A 21542-nucleotide genomic window follows, 5' to 3' on the forward strand; every position below is an offset into this window, starting at 1 on the left:
AATGCTCTCCATCTGTAGAAATTCGTGAGTGTCATTGGTGATATACCAAGCCTCCTCGAAGTCTTAATGAAATATAGCAGCCATCATGCTTTCTTTTAAATTGTATCAACATGATGGGCCCAGGAAGTGAAACTGCTCACCCTTTTCACTGCTGATTCCTCTGAGGACTGGCATGGGTTCCTGCAACTTGCCCTTATTAAAGTGCACAATAAATTCCTTGGTCTTACTGATACTGAATGCAAGGTTGTTGTTGCAACACCGCTCAATCAGCTGTTCGAGCTTGCTCCTGTACACCATCTTGTCACCATGACAAATTCTACCAGCAATATTTGTGTCATTGGCAAATTTATAGATGCTGTTTGAGCTGTGCCTGGCCACACACTCAGGGGTGTAGAGAAAGTAGAGCTGTGGGCTAAGCATGCATCCTTGATGTGCACCAGTGTTGATTGTCAGCGAGGAGGAAATGTTAGTTCCAATCTGCACTGGTTGTGGTCTTTTAGTCAGGAAGTCAAGGATTCAATTGCAGAGGGAGGCACAGATGCCCAGGATTTGGAACTTATTGATTAGAACTGGGGGTATGATTATGTTAAGTGTGAAGCTCAATGTGTTAGTGCTCAGCGGGATGACTGGGTGGTTTATGCATGATGCTCTTGGTGACCTGGCCGCTGCATGCTCCTGCCAAGCAAATTAAGGTGACGTATGCCCAACTGGAGGCTCCTTTTCTATTTTGTGCCATTAGAGGTTGGAATTTCCGTGAGGAGAGAGGTATGCAGAACGCACAGCCAGTCCACTGCAGCTGTCTGTGATCAGAATCTGCATGATGACAGCAATAGCTTGGGAGGGGACTTTTTTGTACAGTCGTAATTTTGTATATTGCATTGTACTGCAGTCGCAATAAAAAAACAAATTTCATGACATGTGAGTGAAAACCTGATTCTGATATGGGTCCCTATTGTGGACTCTATTGTGACAAGGGACAAGGAGAGGGAAGTCATGGCTGGGAAAAGGGGAAGCGAGATGGGAGGGAGCGTGAAGCACCTGTGGGACATTATGTTATGATCAATAAGCCAATTATTTGGAATCAAGTTCCCTTGCCTAGTGTCTCAGGGTTGGGTGTGTATGTACCCACGCCATTCCCCGCCCTAGCACTCCTTCTCTGCAACCTATCCCACACTTCTGCTGCAGCACTCCACATTGACAAATACAATACTGTGCAAAAGTCTTAGGCGTTCTAACTATATCAACATCTGCTGCCTATCCACTTCAAGGTTCAATGTGCTGTGCAGTCAGAGATGCTCTTATGCATAGCACTGTTGAAACACTTGGTTATTTCAGTTACTGTTATCTTCCTGTCAGCTTGAACTAATCTGGCCATTCTCTGACTTCTCTCATTAACAAGGTGTTTTTGTACACAGAACTGCCACTCACTAGATGTTTTTTGTTTATTCCACCATTCTAAAAATTGTAGAGACTGCTGTGTGTGAATACCCCAAGAGATAAGATACTCAAACCACCCCATTTGGCACTAATAATCATTCCACTGTCAGAGTCACTTAGATCACATTTCTTCCCCATTCTGATATTTGGCCTGAACAACAAATGAACTTTTTGACTATATCTGCATGCTTTTATTGTTGAATTGCTGCAACATTATTGGCTGATGAGGTGTTTGCATTAAAGTGTACGAATATTATGGCCACTGAGTATGTATTTGTCCTATTGCAACCTGAACTTCTGATCTTGAATTTCAGGTAGACACAAGCTTCATTCAGTTTTTTCATTTAGCATATGTTGGTTACAGATTGTATTTGTACAGTTTCTTCAACTTTTACGAATCCGATCTGTACACTAATATTTGGTAACTGTTCCTTGAACTTTATTGCAGCAAAGGAAAGATGCTAAGAATTAAATGAAGTTGTGTGATGAATTTGAACATCCTGTGTAAATTCAATTAATGACCCATGCACACTCATTTAAAATTTGTTCTGTCTCATTCACCATGTATTTCTTACAGGCATGTAGTAGCTTTCAATGTGTTTAATTGAAAATTTGCATCACTATTCATCTTGCCTTGGATTCTGCAACCCTCCAGCCAAACCTGACCATATGTGTGCTCATCCAACATTACCTTCACTTTACATTCATTGGAAAATATTCTGCAATATCTCTGGATATTTCAGTTTTACATTATTTATTCTCAACTTTGAAAGCCTTCTCTTCCACTCCCTCAAAATTTGAATTTGTGCATTTTATTGATGTCTCGTGAATTTTACTAGTGTTGTGCTATGCAATGTACATACATTATATAACTTGTCTGCATTTTAAGGTGATAAGTAACTGTTAATGTTGATATATCATCATTAAATACTTTTTATCACAGGTATACAAGAGAAGCATATTTGGAACTAGTTGAACACATACGCAATATCATCCCAGTTAAGTTTATCTTCATTTTTTATTTAGAGATACAGTGCGGATCAGGCTCTTCCTGCCTATTAAGCCGCACTAACCAGCAACCCACCTAATTAACCCTCGCCTAATCACAGGACAGTTTGCAAAGACCAATTAACCTACTAACTGTGACATCTTAAGAATGTGGGAGGAAACTGGAGCAACTGAAGGAAACCCAAGTGTTCATTGGGAGGGCATATGAACTCCTTATAGACAACTCTGTGCTCTGACACCCCTAGTTATAATAGCATCGCGCTAGCCACTACACTATTGTAGCGCCCTGAAACAAACTGCTTGTCATTTCTCTGCCCATCCTACAAACTTGTCAATATCACTGGTGGCTGAAGACTATCCTTCTTAACAACAGCAACATTACCAATGTTTATGTAACCTGAAAACTTGTGTATCATATCACTTAGATTTTAATATCTCTCAGACAGCAAGAGTTCCAGTACCCTATTGATGCACTGCTGTAATTTCCAAGTCTTATTGGCCCACTGAGTAGCTAAGTATAAAAATTGACTAAAATCTTGCTACTTTTGCATGATTTAAGCCTATCCCCAGCATCTAATATTAGCCTCAGCTATTAAAGAATGACAGCGAGTCACTGTCATTCAGATAAAATGGCTTAATATGAGTGGAAAAATGTTTTGTAGGAACAAGTCTCTGCTCTTAACATTGGATTCAGTGGGCAAAGGGGTTGGCACAACAGAAAATTGTGATGATTTCTCGAGAAAACAACCCCTCCAAACATGGGTATCTCTTGTAGTTTATTTTGGATGACTCCCATAGGTATCATATAAACTTGCCTGCAAATAACTTCCAACCCAGCATTTTTTTTTGCCAGGTCCTATCTTATAACATTGAAATCAGCCTTTTACCAATTCAGCACCTTCATTACTGGTCTATCTGTGTCCTCCATGACAATCTTAAAACTTAGAATTATTCTCCAAAGTGCTCTTTCACTAACACCCTCTCTACCTGTCTGGCTGTATTCTTAAAGACTAGGTGTAATGCTGCCTTTTCTCTATTATGACTACCCATGAGCTGGCTTAAAATCTCCTGGACGCATTTTAGAAATTCTGTTTCCTCTAAGCCTTAAACATAAAGGCAATCCTAGTTAATATTGGGGAAGTTAAAATTCCCTTCTACACTTCTCAGCTACTACTGAAAAATGATTGTCCTCTTATTGTTTCTAGCATAGTTGATCAATTAAGATGCTGTTATTTTCTCTGAAAAGTGATGGGTGAATTGATTTTATCCAGAAGGATTTATTATTAACATTATTCTCTAGGAATTTAAGTAGTCCTGGCACATTAAACAAACCCCCTAGTAATTAAGGAACCACTGGTTATTTAAAATATTTGGTAACACTTACTTGAGATGGGATTTGAATTTTGAACCTCATCACTAGACATTGATAAATTTGAAACTTGTTATCTGATGCCATACAAAAGAAGAATATTTTGAAGGCCTGCTGTTGTAAATGTTTTTTCATTTTTGTTTGTATGGGAAGTGAGTAATCTTCAGCATGTTTGGATATGCTGGTTTCAAAAGGAAATACACACCCATCAGGAACAGAGAAATAAAATTGAGGGAACAAACTAATTTTGCCACAGGGAAATGCAGCTGGTGAGAAACAGACTTCTGTAAAATAGGGAATAGAGAGATTGCAATAGTCGTGGAATCGTATAGCAGAGAAACTGACCTCTGACATATCATGACCATGTTGACCTTTATGTCCATCTATACTAATCCCAGTTGCAGCTGATGTGATTCAGGAAAATGTTACTGTTAAAGTGGTAAATTAAAACAGAAATGTTGAAATGGAGGGCTTGGGGTTGAATAGTCTGTCAAAAAGAGGAGAAAATAACTTCTGCTCTGCAGCTGGGTTTTGTAGTGGGACTTAAAGAGCAACAGAAGGGTTTGCAAGCCAAACATTCCCTCAGTGGGTGACATAGTTGAAGATAAAATTTCAATATTTTTTTTGGAATACGTGTTGACTTAAGTCACATTTGGATATAAAATTGTTCTGTCAAAGCTAAGTGTTAGCTTCAACTCCAGCTTGGCTTTCATATAATGCAGCATCTCCTACGTGTGCAGTTCTATTCAATATGAGACCATTCATTTTCTTTAAAGTAGTTTATGATATTTGCGTGTCAAATTTACATATTTTTTCATTTTAACTTACATTTCACCAACAGGAAATACAACTAGATGGGTGGAGAAAGTGTCAGTGAGAGAGCTTTTCAGAGAATGTAACAATTCTGAGATTGTTTTGAAGAAGAGCAAGGATAGACCAGTTATTAAGGTCCTGAATAATACAATTTATTTGCAGTATTTAGATGCCAGTTTTATATCTTTATTTTATTGTACTTTGCACAAACAGGTGTAAGCTTAAGTAGCGATTTCATTGCTGGATTTTGTGGTGAGACGGAAGACGATCACTTTCAGACCATATCTCTTCTTCGAAAGGTCCAATATAATGTGGGATATCTTTTTGCTTACAGCATGAGAAAGGCGAGTTATGCTAACTAATTAATCTCTTCTTTTGTTTAGAGAAGGTGGAATATATTTGTATTTTGTAATTATGTTATGTAGGATATCTTTTTACTTACAACCTGAAAAAGTAAGCTATATTAACTAATATCTTGATTGGAAAAGGGAATATATTTGTAATTTGTAATTATGTTGTTACCATTCTTTTCAGTAAGTTATTCGTTCACCTCTTAGTTAAAAAGATAGAGTCTGTCCTGAGCCTTATAAGCTCATCAGGCTGGTGCTTATGCCAGTTTCCATGGCACAAAGTGACTGAGAGTATGAGACCCTCCCACTGGATAGGATGCCAGTCTATCACAAGATTAACCCCCAGGATTTTGCCAGTACCTATTTTCAGCTGGATGGACTGGAGCAATATGTGGTTAAGTGCCTTGCTCAAGTACACATGGCACTGCCTCGGCTTGGGCTCGAACTCACAACCTTCAGATCGCTAGTCCAACACCTTAACCACTTGGCCATGTGCCATACTCATTCACCTCTTAACGCAGCCTAATCATAAAAGAATAGAGGTGACTGGGATATATAAACTTTTTTTTGATGTTCTTTACTAATTCAACTCATTTAAACAATAACTTTTCTTTACACTGTATTATCAATAACAAAATTTCCCAACTGCATTGCTAAATAAGGTTGGTTATCAATCTACATGAGGTTATACTAGGTTCAGGTCACAAGGATATCATAGGAAGAAATGGAAAAGTGGAGTTTTAACATGAAAATTCGGGCACTCAGGGCTTGGACAGCTGATAGCAAGTGTGTCACTAGTGGTGGAGTTAAAATTGTGACTGCATCAGGGACTAGATTTAGAAATGCACAAAGGTCCTGGAAGGCACTCTGGCTCATGAAGAATGGTATGGATATGGAGTTCCTTGAAAACATGATTGAAAACTATAAAATTGAAATTGCGTCAGGCGGGAAGCAAGCAAGGGTGGTAGGTAAATAGAACTGAGTTTAAATTAGGAGATAGCCAAGATTAGAGTGAACATGAGTTTCAGAGAATGAATTGCTGGCCAGGAAAGTGCCAGTTTGGACATGTCTAGTTATACTAAAGTGTAGGCGAAGCATACAGCATTTTGTCTGCAGAGAGTTGTGACAAAGGAATGGATGTGTGGTTGGGGTCTAATGTGAAAGGAAAAAATAATAAATAATTTGCTTCAATCAGTCAACATGAGGAAAGGATGAGGTTATAAGGGATCAGAATGTAACAGGTTTCAGCAGCAAAATGTTTAGCTTTCCCCATTGTTTAGTTGTTTTCCTTTTATCTAAGTTTGGATGTTGACAAATGAACAACAGTGGAGAGGTTACAGTTAAGTAAAAGGCTGATGCTATCAGCGTACATGTAAAACATGTTTTTTCAGATGAGAAGGAATTAAAAAGTAGTTGAGATGTATAGATCTGGGAGGGCTCCAGATAATGGACAGGAGTAGCAAAAAAAAAACTAGTTGTGGGTTATTCTGTGTCAACAATCAGCGATCTATTTGTAACCAGGAAATAGCAGTCCTCTTTAGGCAAGTACTTCTTCTTGGAAAGTAGTTGGACTGGGACCAAATTAAATAAGAAAATGAAGGAATTGAATCAGGCAACATTATTATGTCAATGACTAATTTTCTTTTCTCAGATATTGCCTAATCTGAATAAGTTCAGCATTTTTTTTATTTTGGATTCCGAGCATATGCAGATTTTGTTTTGATTTTTGAGTGGGAGAGAACTTAATCAAATATGATTAAGATCAATCAGGGAAATTTTGCCATTGTCAGAATCACATAGGACACACGTTTGACTTTTGGTAAGCACCATTCCTTTCATTATTGGGCAGATACTTGACTAGGAGTCCTGGGACAAATAGGCACACATTTTGTAGCCTGTTGAAGAATTTGAGAGGAAAAAAGATGAAGAAATTGAAGTGATTTGCCCAGGCAGTTATTTTGTTTGAGAGTATGAGTGTGGTGACAATTTTGAAGGGAATCAGGATCAAGTTTATTGTCATTGACAAATGTCATAGAATTTGTTGTTTTGTTGGAGTAGTACAGTGCAATACTTAAAAGAGGCTATAAATTTCAATAAGAAATACAAAATAGAATGGAAATATTATTACAAAACCAAAAAGGAAGTTTTAACTGCATTTGATTTTGTTGTCTGGAAAGATTGTTTTCCTTTTATTGTTCATGTCATGTTTGCATTTTAATAATTTTTTTTGGAAAAGTCGCTAAATTTTTTGTGTTCTTTACTTTCAATTTACCTTGGGTGTTGTGGTCTCTCTGTTGATGGTACTATTAGTAGAAGCTGAAAATAAATTGCGCTGCGAAGTTAAAAGTGATTGTGTTGTAACTGTCTTCTAGAAGACGCATGCCTACCATAGACTGAAGGACAGTGTTCCTGCTATTGTAAAGCAACGTCGATTGAAAGAGCTCATTACTGTATTCCGAGAGGAGGCAACTAAACTCAACACTGAACTCGTTGGAACTGAACAGGTTGTGCTGGTAGAAGGGGTAAGAAAAAGTTTGAAATGTGAGCTTGTATTATAAATAATCTGTTCAGTATACTAAAACATTTGCAAAAAACAGAAAAAAATTTGGAAGCAGTCATTAAGTCAAGCAGCTTCAGTAGGGAAAGAAGCAAAACTGGTATTACGGGTCAGAGACCCATCGTCAGAATTGGAAAAGTGAGAATGTAAGTGTGTTTGAATTGTAAGCAGGACAGAGTGGAGTGGCTGGAGGAATAAAGCACTTACCAGATTTTTTTTTAATTCTATCATTTCAGATAGGTATCCTTCATGTATTCTCCTGCCATAACTTTTGCCTTCTCTTTGTGCTTCTGTTATTTCCAGTTTGTCAACTTCGGTTTTTCATTCTCTTCTTCTGAAGGTCATTTTGAATTCTGGACTGCCCTTAAATGTTAAAAGATTTAAAAATTGAGAAAATATATGAAGAACTGTGCAGTGACAATATTGCTCATTTTAGAGGAATACTTACAAAATTTCCACTTTAGCATGCTTTTTCCATTTTTCAGCATCTGGCTATGACTAGCACAATCAGTCTGTTGCCCATCTCTAATTACCCTTGAAAAGATGGTGATAATCCACCTCCCTAAAGCATTGCAGTGACATGTTGTTGCAGAGAGAGTTCCAGGGTTTAAATCCAGTAAATGAAGAAACAGTGATGTATTTCCAAATCAGATTAGTGTTGATCTGGAGAGGACCTGGCAGATTGTGCATTTTCAGTGCATCACTAATCTTTTCCTGCTTAATGATAATGAACAAAGATTTTCAAGTGCTGTCTGAGTTGTCTAGGTGAATATCTGTATTACATTTACTTGGGTACTATGTGTCAGTAGTGGAGGAAATTAATTTTTAGGATAGTGGATGTGGTATCTGTCAAGTTTTCTGCTTTGACCTGAATGGTGTCAAGCTTTGTGAGAGTTCTTGACCTGCACTCATCCAGACAAATGGTGAGTATTCCAGCATATTTCTGGAATTCAGCTCCTTGGTCCATGTTTGCATCAAAGCTGTGATAAGATCTAGAGTGGAGTATTCCTCATGAAACCCAGGTGAACAGATTATTTGTAGGTGCCACTTGATCCCATTGTCGATGAGAACTTGCATCCCTTGCCATTGATTGAGAGTAGAACCTGGAGGATGAGCTTTTCCTAGTCGATCCTTACTGTGTTGTGAGGCATTCTGCAGAAAGGCCTTCAGCCTCATTCTGCTGTCAGAAATGCTTTCTGTATGCAAGATTATATTATCTCAAAACCTCCTTGCTTCAGGGTCTTTCCAAACAGCCACAGAAAAACTCTCCTATGTCACCAGCTGGGTGACATGGTTGAGAACTTTCTCTCATTCTTCATTGTACAGGGGTTTTCATTTCTGAAAGGGAATATGGTAGTTTACTTTTTTTTTTCAGAAAGTCCTTGGAGTTGCTGCCACTTTGATTTTGTGGTTTCTAAGGTAAGTAATGAGGCCATTAATGGAACCTTCACAAATGGGCAGGTGGGTTGTTTGTGGGATGGTGTACTCCTTTCAGAACGTGTTCCTGGATTTGAAGTTCTTAATGCCACCCTTGTTACTCTTACTTCATATGGAGGAATTTTGGTCCAAAATTGCAAAGAGTTGATGTGGATGTGTCATTTCCTCAAAGATTAACTACCGAATACCAGACTCTTAAGATCTTTCAGGCAGATCTCCTGCTCCTCCAACCTCCCCGATGCTAAGAACTTTCTCCTGGCATGTATCTTGCTAGCCAAGGTTTACACAACCTTTTGATTTTTGATATGGGCTGCCTTCTTTCCTTCAGTGTCTCCCTTTTGGTGCATCCACAGTGTCCCTGCTGTGTTAAGTGCACCTTTAAGAACTGATATCCTTCTGGATAGTGTACTAGAAAGCTTCAGGAGATGTTCTAAATTAGTAATCATCAGGTCACATTTTAGTGTTTGTTTCTGGATGAAACCTAGCATCACTTCAAACAGGATTTTGACCAATTTCTCTCTCTTTCTGGAGGCAGAGCAACGGCTACAGGATTGCTTTGTGTCAGTGTACTAGGTTGTGTTTAAGGACTCATCTAATCTGTAGATCTGAATGAGTACACCATGGTTGTCATGGACTTTATTAAAACAGTTGTAGATGAGTGTGCTGCCGCAAAATCAGTCTTCCCCAAACAGAAACCCTGGATGAACCGTGAGATTCGCTATCTGCTGAGGGCCAGATCTAAGACATTCAAGTCTGGTGACTAAGAAGGTTACAGGAGGTCAAGGTACAATCTCCAGAAAGCCATCTCATGGGCGAAACGGCAATTCCAGAATAAACTTGAATCAGTGAAGGATGCTTGACTGCCATGGCAGGGCTCTTATAAAGGTAAATCGGGTGATGTGACATCAGGGCTTTGCTTCCAGATGGGAACCATCACAACCTCCAGTCTGGCCAATTTGTGAGCAGCCTTCAGGAGGGTGAACCCACAAGAAGCATCCAGCCCAGATGGGGTACCTGGCCAAATACTAAAGACCTGTGCTGATCACTTGGCTGGAGTATTCACTAAGATCTATAGCTTCTCACTTCAGCAGTCGGAGATACCCACTTACTTCAAGCAGGCTTCAATTATACCAGTCCCTAAGAAGAACGTTATGACCTGCCTCAATGATTATAGTCCAGTACCACTTGGTTTGAGAGCTGGTGATGAAGCAAATTAACTCCTGCCTGAAAAGCGACTTGGATCTGTTGCAATTTATGTACTGGAGCAATGGGTCTACAGCCCTGGAACATCCGGAAAGCAAAAATGCTCTTTATCACCTCAAAACTAATCAATGAGCTTCAAGATCTTGGCTTCTATACCTCCTTGTGCAATTGGATCCTTGATTTCTTCACTTGCAGATCCCAGTCAGCTGAGATTGGCATCTCCATCAGCATAGGTGCACCACAAAGCTGTGTACTTAGCCTCCTGCTCCACTTGCTTTACACTTAATGACTGTGGCTAAACACAGCTCCGATGCCATATTCAAGTTTGCTGACATTACCAGTGTCATTAATCAAATTACCATATAGGAGGGAGATTGAAAATCTGGCTGAGTGGTGCCAGAGCAACAACCTCTTATTTAATGTCAGCAAGATTAGGAAGCTGATGATTGAATTCAGGAGCAGGAAGCTAGAGAATCAGTCCTCATTGGATGTTCAGAGGTATTACTATTTTGGAGGAGCTGTCTTGGGGCCCAGCTTGTAAGTGCAATTGCGAAGAAAGCACAACAGTGTCTTTACTTCCTTAGGAGTTTGCGACTATTCAGCATGACATCTAAAACTTTGACAAACTCCTATAGATGTGTAGCGGAAAATACCTTGACTGGCTGCATCGTAGCCTAATATGGAAATGCCAATACCTTGACTGTAAGATCCTACAAAAAGAAGTGGATGTGGCCTGGTCCATCATGGGTGTAGCCCTCCCCTCCATTGAGCACATCGACATAAAACGCTGTCAAAGGAAAGCAGCATCTATCATCAGGGATCGCCCTGCACCCAGGACATGCTTGCCATTAGGAAGAAAATACAGGTACCTCAGGACTCTTACCTCCAGGTTCAGAAATAGTTGTTACCCTTCAACCATCAGGCTCTTGAACCAGAGGAGATAACTTCACTTTCCCCATCATTGAATTGTTCCTACAACCTGTGGACTCACTTTCAAGGGCTCGTCATCTCATATTCTTGATATTTATTGCTGGTTGCATAAATCTGGGGAATACTCTCTGGTCCCGCCTACCCATGAGATTGAGATGGCTCTCCCACCCCAAACCCTGGTTTGTGTGGGTGCTGTGTAATTTGCTACCCGGTTACAACTCAGTGCCAAGAAACAACAGATAGTACACTGCGTACAATTAAAGGAATGATATTTATGAATCTTAACTAAAGGGGTTAGTAAAGGAAAAAAAATAAAAGGGCCCATTATAATTAGACAGTCAAATGTACACAAGTTGGAGCTCAGCTCTTCCCAAAATTCATATAACCGATCCTCAGTCAATTTAGGCACCTGGCTCCATCGAATCAAGGTTGCCCACCGGATCGAATCCTATGTCAGTGTGTTCTCTGTTCATCTGCCAACGAACAAAAAAAACCCAGACCTCACAAAATCTCCTCCCCCCGCCAGTGTTCTCTCAAACCTTTTCACAGTTTCACCATCCTAATTGGATAACACACATTCCTCAGCATCCTTTATCTTCAACAGTAACCCAAACAGGCAGAAAGCAGAACAGACAGAGCTGCTAAAATGAAATGCATACAGCATAACAGTGAAAATGCAAACCAAGGTGTCCAGGGTGTTACACTCCTCCCGCCCCCACCAAAAATAGTCATGTCCTCATGACTTAGAAATAATTTATCATCTCTTCATTAATAACACAGTTTTCAAAGGAATTTTGTGATGTTAGGACCTCCAATCCATTTGTAAATGATAGTGACATATCTCACTAGAGGGATATTTGCAACACTCTGTTCCCCCGATGCTACATAGTTCAGCCTATCCGAGACCTCCTTATCCCATCATCTACTTCAGTTTCAGACACTCCTTGGGATCTTTCTTGTCGACATGGCAAGGACTCCTCCTGCCCATTTATTCATATCTTCTGGCAATTGAGATCCCTCTGTCACTTGGCTGAGCCCAGCTTCGTTCCCAGTTACGTTAGAGCCCAGTCTTCCTTCATTGCCCAGCAGCAAGCCTGCCTGTCTACTGTGAGTGCCCCACCAATTTCACCTGCCTTAGTGTGAGAAGGGTTGGGAATCTCTTCATCAATTATTGGGGAGTTTGCAAAGGGCAGCATATACCACACTCCCATCTCCTGACAATCTGAGTCCGTATCACATTCAGGGGTGGGGTCCGGTCTAACCTTTCTCACTCCTGGTCCTTCGGCTCCCCAATGTTGCCATAGGGTCTGGATCAGGCTCTGGGTCAACACGCATCTCTTAACCCAGAGGTAAAAGGTGGTTTCAGTGGAGATTCTTGACAGGCCTATTCCCATCCTCTGGTTTCACCCAAAAAACTGGTATGTTAGGCACCTGACTCTGCAATACATAGGGCGTAGCCTCCCAGCAGTCAACAAACTTGTGTTTCCCAGGTAGCCCCGAATACTTTGGGGACTCAGTCTCCAGGCTAATCTTTTGCTCATACCTCCTCTTATCTCCTTGATTCTGCTTGGTAGCTAGTTCATAAGCCTTTTTCAGCTTCCTTCTCATATCAGACACACACTTCAGATAAGTCTTCTGTGGTAGATCTTCCTCGCCAGTCCCAAAACAGAGGTCAATGGACAACCTTGCTTTGCACCCAAACATTAGATCATACGGCGAGTACAGGGTATCTTTATTCTGTGTACAGTAGCAGTGGACCAGTTATCCAATATGTTGACTCCACTTTTTTTTTTAGCTGATCTCCAGTGTTCCAAGCATATCTAACAAGGTCTGATTGAACCTCTTGGGCTGGGGATTACTCTGTGGGTGTTAAGACGTAGTCCTTGACTCGAAGCATGCTAAGTAACTCATGTATGAGCCTACTCTCGAAATCCATCCCTGATTGCTATATATCCGCCTGGGGAGGACATAATAAACAAAATACTTCTGTCATAGCACTTTGGCCATGGTGGATGCCTTCTGATCCTTGGTAGAGAAGGCTTGCACATATCTGGTGATCTGTAATAGCCAAAACATTCTCCATATTGCTGGCATCAGGCTCAATTGATAGGAAATCCATACAAATCAGATCAAGAGGCCCCGTGGTCTGCAAGTGGGATAACAGAGCAGCCCTTGTAGGCAGCATCTTCTTCCATATGCATCGAATGCATGACTTAAAATACTCATTCCGGGCCAGTAGAACCAATCTTTGAGCAATCCGTAGGTCTTGTCAACTCCCAAATCATCATGCAGTGACTTCAACACAATCTTCCGATGCTGCTCACGCAAAACTAGCTGGGAACACTGAGGCCTGTTTGGAGACGACGTGACCCAGTATAGAATCTGGTTCTTGCATTCCCATCTGGGTCATTCTTTCAGTAGCTGAGACACTGCAGTGTGTTTCATTTTGTCTGCACGGGCCATGTCCCCTTCCGCAACCGCTGAAATGTTGCCCATGCACAGGTCATCTCACTGAGTGGCTGCTACTTCCCCAGGGCTCAATTCTGGCAACTGCTTTGTCTTCAGAGCAGTCAGGTAGCATTAAGCCTTTAGAATGGACCATCAGCAGCTCCCAAATGATCGACAGCTCGGATCTGCCCTTGCCTTTCCTCTGCCTTCCCTGTGATGGAAAACTGGCACATGGGTTTGACCCCTGGGGTAGGCACACTCTCCCGCTCTCCAGCCTTTCATGTGCATGTTGGAAAACGCATCAGCATCAATATTTGGCTTTCCCGGCTGGTACTTCAGGCTGAAATCATAAGCAGACAATGCCGCCCAGTCACCAGTGGCCTGTGGCATCCAATTTCATCAAGGTCAGGATATAAGTTAATGGGTTTTTGTTCATCCTCACCTCAAACTTGGCACTATATATATAGTTGCATAGATTATCCATCACAGCCCACTTCAACACCAGGAACTCCAACTTCTGTGTGGGGTAGTTTCATTCAGGCGGTGACTGACTCCGGCTGACAAACCCTGTGCCCTGATCCTGATACTGAACACCCCCTCTCTGCTGGCATCCATATGCGGTACATATGCCAATCACCGGTCTGCAAAAGCCAGTATGGGCACTTCCGTCAGCAGCTGAAAGGCCTCTTCACACTTCGCATCCCACGATGCTCCAAAAGGTTCCGAAGGACTAAAATAATCTTTGCCATCTTCTCCTTTTGCCCTCTTCCCCTTTTATCCTCCTCCCTTTCTTCCCCAAGGAAGGGTAGCTGCACAGAAGTTGATTTAAAGGGTGACTCACTTTAGTGTAGTCCTTCACGAACCTCTAATAGTACCCACAGGATCCAAGGAACAAGCACAGGGTGCTCACAGTCTGGGGCCTTGGCCATCTGGTCACCACCTCTCTCTGAGATGGATCCATAGCTACTCCATTCCGTGAGACTATATTCCCAACATATTGACAGACATCTTGCAGAACTGGCACTTGTCCAGTTAAAATTTTAACCCTTCAGCTTTCAGATGGCCCAGCACCTTCAATAGCCTCACTTTATGTTCTTCCAAGGTGGATCCAAACACTTTGAGATCATCCAGGTACACCAACATCTCAAACAAGTTCATATCCCCCACCACTTTCTCCATGACATGCTGGAAAGTCGCCGGAGCACCTTCTATGCCCTGGGGCATCCTTTTAAACTGGAAGAATTCCAGAGGACATGTGAATGCCATCTTCTCTTTGTCAGCCTCATTCAGGGAGATCTGATAATACCCATTCCTCAAGTTCAGACAGGCCATCACATCTTCAATTCTCAGGACCGTATACTGGTCGGGGACTGTGCGCCTGTTCAGTCCAATAGTCCACACACGTCTGTACATTCCCTCCTTCTTCCTGGCTACCACTATTGGAGACACATCAGGGCTTCTGACTCAGTGATGATTCCAGCTTCCTTCCACACATGCTGCTGATCGTCTTCCACATCTGTAGGCACCAGTTGCCACAATCTTTCTCTGAACAGGGTATCCTCTGTCACCCAGATGGTGTGACGAATGCTCTTGGAACAACCCAAATCAAACTTGTCAGTAGAAAAAACATCTTCCAACTTCCAGATACAAGTGAGTCCCCAAAATTGAATGACTCGGCAGTCAACTTTCCCTTTATCAGTGTGAGTTCCTCCCTGGCTTGTCACATAGGGGCATTAGACATTACTGTCACTGGAAGAGGCCTGAGAGTAACCTCCCTCTGCGAAGTGTTCTTGACAATCACTGTCTTCTTACTATACAACTGAGGGCTTCTGCAATACCCCAGCAGGTAAGCATGATCTTTTTGGTCTTCCGGAGCATCCACCAGGAGGATATTGGCCTCGGGCATTCTCAGAAATTTGTGGTTTCCTGTCACTGTAGCTACTTCCCCAGGCTGTAACACAAATGGTTTGAACTGGGTGTACGACACAGTACCTAGTACAGGTTTCCCCCTGTTCCTATGAAACGGCTCGTAACGTGGAATGTCATAAAGTGAATAAGCAATTACCATTTATTTATATGGGAAAAATTTGTGAGCATTCCCAGACCCAAAAAATAACCTCCAACATCATGCCAAATAACACATAAAACCTAAAGTAACAGTAACATATAGTAAAAGCAGGAATGATATGATAAATACACAGCCTATATAAAGTAGAAGTACTTTTCTGCAATCATTGCAGTACTGTCTAGCGTAGCGAAAATCTCACGCAAGCGCTCTCAGTTCCAGCAACCTTTAAGCTATGAAGCTGCCAAGTCATAGCAAATAACAAAAATACACAGCCTATATAAAGTAAAATTAATGTATGTACAGTGTAGTTTCACTTACCGGAATTGGGAAGACAGCGATCACACTGATAATGTCCGTTAGTCTGAGTCGTTGGAGGTTGAGATGGTGGGAGGTGCAGGAAACTGGGGTGTCATCTCGTCGTCTGTTTCCATCAGGGCAGGCAGGTCACTAGCGTCTTCTATGTCTGCCTGCCTCTATGTCAAAGGTCGAGGTCATGGCCGATGTGGAAGGCTTGAAAAACGACAGTATGGTTGACTGCTTAGCCTTGTGCATTTTTCTATCATACAGTTTTTTGTAAGCACTCAAACCATCCTGCAAATATGCCCTAAATCTACGTACTCTTTCAAAATTAAAGTCATACTTTTCTGCAATCATTGCAGCATTATCAATCGCAGTGAAAATCTCATGCATTTTTTTCACATTCAGTTCCTGGATGACTTCACTTTCGGGCCGTTCGCTACTGCGTTCAGTTTCAATCAGTATCCTTTCCTCTTGCAATTGCATCAGCTCTTCATCTGTCAGTTCGTGGTCATGGGATGCCAAAACCTCGTTAATATCATCATCTTCAACTTCCACAAACCCAACCTCCTTAGCCAAACTCGCTATTGCCGTATTTATTGTTGATAGTTCGGAGCCTTTAAGTGCCCTCGGATTTTCTGAATGGTACACGAGTGGAGACTTAAGGACAACATCACCAGTGGCATTAATAATAGGCATTAGGGTAAACCTGTCTTTTGATGCCTTGTGTCCCTCAGTCCATGGCAATACACTGGAGCTTGGCCCCACTGAGCCTTCAGGAATAGGGTTTTTTGCTTAAGGATGTTTCTTGATATATTGCTGGGAATGTGTTCCCCCCCCCCCCCCCCACCCCCCGAGACTCCAGGCCATTCCCTCACTGGGTCTCTTCTAAGTTTCCCAATGTCTCACTCAGGTAATTGGGGGCTCACTCTCCGGGGGTTTTCCCATGCTTCACACTCCCGTCTGAAGTGTCCCTCATCACCACAGTTATAACAGGCAATACTGGTCACTCCCCTTCTTGCAAGACCCCATTTGCTAGCAGACCTCTGCTTAGTCCATTCCCTCAGGGGGTCCGACTCCCTGTTGGCTTTATTTTGCTGGGTGGCTGCACCTGCCGATAACAGTCCTGAACTCTGCCATGAGATCCTTTATCACTTTCTGGAGTAGGCTGTCAGTGGTCACTTCAGCCAAGGGGGCTACGACCGAGGACTGAACCCTGCTGACGGAGGCCTCCCACACCTCTGTAGCATTCTCCTCCTCTCTTCTCTGATCAGCTCGACAAACGAGGGAGATGGAGCTGCATCTTACAAGACATTTGGAGACCCCAAGCAATCATGTCCTGTGACTGTGTGCCTTTCACCGCTTGGTGCATTCTTAATTGATTCACTGCAGCCGTTTGAATGCCCCCCCCCCCCCCCCCCATACCACGAGGAACTCAGCTACCTCTAGCCGACGAGTTTCTGCCCCTTCTTAAACATGTTCCAAAACTCCATCGTAAGCACCATTGGGCTTCCGGTTGTGCCAAAAACATTTTCTAGTGCTTGCATGTAACCCACAGAAGTAGCAAAAAGGTTATGGGCCTTTAAGGATCTCAATAGGTCAGCAGCCAGCCCACTCAGACTCTCTACCAATCATTGTCTTTTCACGGCATCAGAGCACTGCAACTCATCCAGCATCTGAGAGGTCTGCTCCGCCCAAGTCTCATATTTCTCTTCCCCTTTGGAGGTTATTCCCAAGAATATGCTGAGCCTATGATAACTGAGGCTTTGAACCTGAGCACTTTACCATTTATTCGTCAGGGAGGTAAGGGTCACTACCAACTCAGAATGCTCACCCCTCACTGGAGGACTCACTAGACCTTCCACATCAGAGCGCACCTTCCCCTTGTTCTGCAGAAATGAGAGCAACTTGTCTTTATAGTCTCTATCCCCCAGCTATGGGAAATACGGCTTCTGATTCAGCACACTCGCCTACCGTCCCCTTCTCCTGGAAAGTATGGACAGCCCTTGGTCTTCCCTCTCATGGAGTCCCAACTGTACCAGGCAGATCCGCTGCCATTACATCAGCACTAGTCTGAACTAAAACAAAGTCTTTGCCTGCCATTTTGGCAAACCTCCACTCCACGATCATAACTGGTACTAATGCTTTAAAGGTACTTAAAGTCCAAATTAACAATTGTCAGGGATACGAACGTCTACCCCACTCAATGCACAATCCTTCGTTATCGGTAACCCTGTGGATTCACACCACAGCTCAACCCATGCAGCATCCATTGCCTTGTATCTTAATCACTTTACCGGACAATAGTTTAATACAGGCTTAAACACACAACCCACTGGATCAATGCCTAGGGCAATCACAGTATACGACAAAATCAATCCAGGATGATACGCCTATCAATGATCCTGCTGCTTTCTTTAAATGCATACATCTAGGAAATACACACTGGTCCCGTCAGACCTGTGAGATTGAGATGACTCTCCCACACCAAACCCTGGTTTGTGTGGGTGCTGTGTAATTTGCTACCCTGTTACAACTCAGTGCCAAGAAATAACAGACAGCACACTGCATACAACTGAAGGAATTATACTTATGAACCTTGTATTTAGCTGAAGGGTTAGTAAAGAAAAGAAAGAAAAAAAAACAAAAAGGGCCATTGTAATTAAACAGTCAAATGTGAACAAGTTGGAGCTCATCTTGACGTTCTCTGTCACTCACACGCTGGGCCTTCAGTCTACGTGAAAGCCCACACGACCTTCCGAATGTCACTGGCAATCCAACAGACAGCACACTGCATATGATTAAAGGAATTATATTTATGAATCTTTTCTCACTGTTAGCCGGTAGGAGATACAGAAACCTGAAGGCACACATTCAGCAATTCAGGGGCAGCTTCTTCTACTCTGCCATCCAATTCCTGAATGAATCGTTGGACACTACCTCACTTTTTTTAATATATAGTATTTCTGTTTTTGCATGTTTTTTTCTTTTAATCTATTCAATATATGTAACTGATTTACTTGTTTATTACTTTTTGTTTCTCTGCTAGATTGCGTATGGCATTGAGCTACTGCTAAGTTAACAAATTGCACGTCACATGCCGTTGATAATAAACTCCAATAAAGGGATTAGTAAAGAAAAGAAAGAAGAAAAACAAAAAGGGCCCATGATAATTAAGCAGTCAAATGTGTACAGGGTTGGAGCTCAACTCTTCCAAAAGTCATATTCACTGATCCTCAGTTGATTTCTGCACCTGGCGCCATTGATCACAGTCCCCCACTGAGTCAAATCCTGCGATCAGTTCTCCAACGTCTTCTCTCTTTACCTCTTGCCGAACCAAAAAAAACCCAAGACCAACCTTAGTGTTCCTCACAAAACCTCTCCATCCAGTGTTCTCCAAATTGGATGACACACGTTCCTGAGTATCCCTTATCTTCAACAGTAACCTAAACAGGCTGAAAGCAGAACAGAACTTATAAAATGAAGTACCTACAGCGTCGTGGTAAAAATGTGAACCAAGTTGTTACACCTGTTTATTATTATTTTTTTGTGTTTGCAGTTTGTTGTGTTTTGCACACTGGTTGAACATTCAAGCCGGTGCGGTCTTTCATTGATTCTGTAATGGTTATTATTCTGTGGATTTTTTGAGTATGCCTGCCAGATAATAAATCTGGGGGTTGCATTATTAAAGTATATTGTTTATTAATAAACTTGCTCTGAACTTTGAATCAGTTTTTAAGCAACTGGTGGTACTTTTCCCTTGTCCTTAAAGCAATTCTATGAAGCCTTGTATCACCTTCCAGAAACTGTCAAATCCAAGACCAGGTTCCTCTCAAGACCCATGTTCAATTCTGATTTTCAGTGCAGTCCTTGTAGAGTTTGCACATTTTCCCCTGTAAAACCAGATGGGTTCCCTTCTCCTCCCCCACCCCAATGTGCCCCAGTTTCCTCCCACATCCAAAGCTGCCGGGTTAATCATCCACTGTGAGGCGATTGGTAGAATATGAGAAGCAAATATTACTGTGAAGATAAGCGCAGGAATGCATTTGCTCTCTAAGTTGGCACAGGCTCTGACTATGATATGCCATAGAAGTATATGCAACAAAACCCTGAAAGGTTATTCCCATCCCTGGTACAAGTTTTGCAGGTGAAAGAAATTATCATCACTATTTTCAGCAAGCACCTTAAAGACTACTTTCACAAAGTTCTGAAGTTCACTCTGTTTCTGAAGATTATCTTGCCCTCTCTTCCCATCTCTCTATGAATTCAAACTTCACTGATCCAAGGATGCAGTATTACTGATAAACCGTATGGAATCCTGCCAATCAAGTCAATACTGTTTTGTCACACCTCCACACCCTCATATCCTTCTTCATTTAAGTTTTTTTATCGTTGCTCTCAGTTCCTTAATCCTTCATATGTTTCCTGGCACCTTAAAACCAGTTGCTTTGGTTAGGGTGGGCTTGTCAGCTGTGATTGGCAGCTCATATAAGAGAAGGGAAACTGATCTCAAACCTCTGCTACTTTGCAGCTATGGAGTAATAGTAATGAGAGATTTTGTTTTCCCTTCCAATCCAATTTTGTATTTAATCAAATGCAATAATGGTTATTGATATAAAACTTTAGATTCCACAGCAAAAAGTCAACAAATTAATGAGATAAGCTACAATGAAGAAATACATTGATAAATAATTTTGTTTTGCTGCTTGTTGGATTCTGCAAAGCATTGTGGGCATGCTGTGTTGGTGCCAGAATGTGTGGCAACACTTGCAGCCTGCCCCCAGCACATTATTAGGTTGTATTGGTTGATAATGTAAATGATGCATTTCAAGATTTGTTTCTATGTACTTGGGATAAGTAAATAAATTGGAATCTGAAGAGTTCAACCAGCAGTTTTTCAACACTCAGAACCTAGTTTCCAGTAAATGTTCACAACAAGCTGCATGTTCAGCTTTTAGACTTAAGAAACTTCACAGCAGCTTCTATCTCCATTTGAGCTGCTACATCAGGACTGCCAGTGAATTCCTTTTCTCTCTTATAGCTAGGAGGACACTTTTGTTTAAATGGAAAAATGTTTTTCCTCCTCATGCTCAATGGTTATGTGACATTATGTCATGTTTAGATTTAGAGAAGATCCGTTGTTCAATTTCTGAACCTCGTCAAGACTTTCAAACATTGTGGGGACCTTTTCTGAACTATTTTCAAAACCTTCAACTCATTTAAATTCAGATGTTGGCTATTACTAATTTTTATTATATGAGAAGGTATTTTACCTTTTTCTCCTTAATAAACAGCTTCAGTCTAGTTAGGGTTTAGATTTTTCTGGTAATTATGTATATTTCAATATAACTATTGATTAACTTACATGAATACAGGGTAATAAAATTGTTATTATGAACAGATATAATATAATTGGTAGTTTTTTAAATCTTTGACCTTTTATATATACTTTCTTGTACTTTGTATTCTTATATGTAGAAACTAATAAAAATATTAGTTTAGCAGGTGTTATAGAAATTTCCACTTGAAAGGGTCTTTTGAGAGAAAAAAAAATCTGCTTTTTCAACAATAACCAAGTAGCAAGTTCATTTGGATGAACAAGAAGAAGGAACAAGTTGCTTCCTT

At 41.4% G+C, this 21542-nt stretch overlaps 1 protein-coding gene across 1 annotated transcript in view; it reads left to right on the top strand.

The window, feature by feature from the left end:
* Positions 1 to 21542, top strand: part of cdk5rap1 (CDK5 regulatory subunit associated protein 1) — a 41238-nt gene that overhangs the window by 11252 nt on the left and 8444 nt on the right. The window contains exons 9-11 of the mRNA XM_059980441.1: positions 2381 to 2433; positions 4838 to 4971; positions 7350 to 7499. Coding sequence (XP_059836424.1) covers positions 2381 to 2433; positions 4838 to 4971; positions 7350 to 7499 — 337 coding nt within the window. The remainder of the gene's footprint in view (positions 1 to 2380; positions 2434 to 4837; positions 4972 to 7349; positions 7500 to 21542) is intronic.

Source organism: Hypanus sabinus, chromosome 9, assembly GCF_030144855.1.
Source record: "Hypanus sabinus isolate sHypSab1 chromosome 9, sHypSab1.hap1, whole genome shotgun sequence".
Lineage (NCBI taxonomy): Eukaryota > Metazoa > Chordata > Chondrichthyes > Myliobatiformes > Dasyatidae > Hypanus > Hypanus sabinus.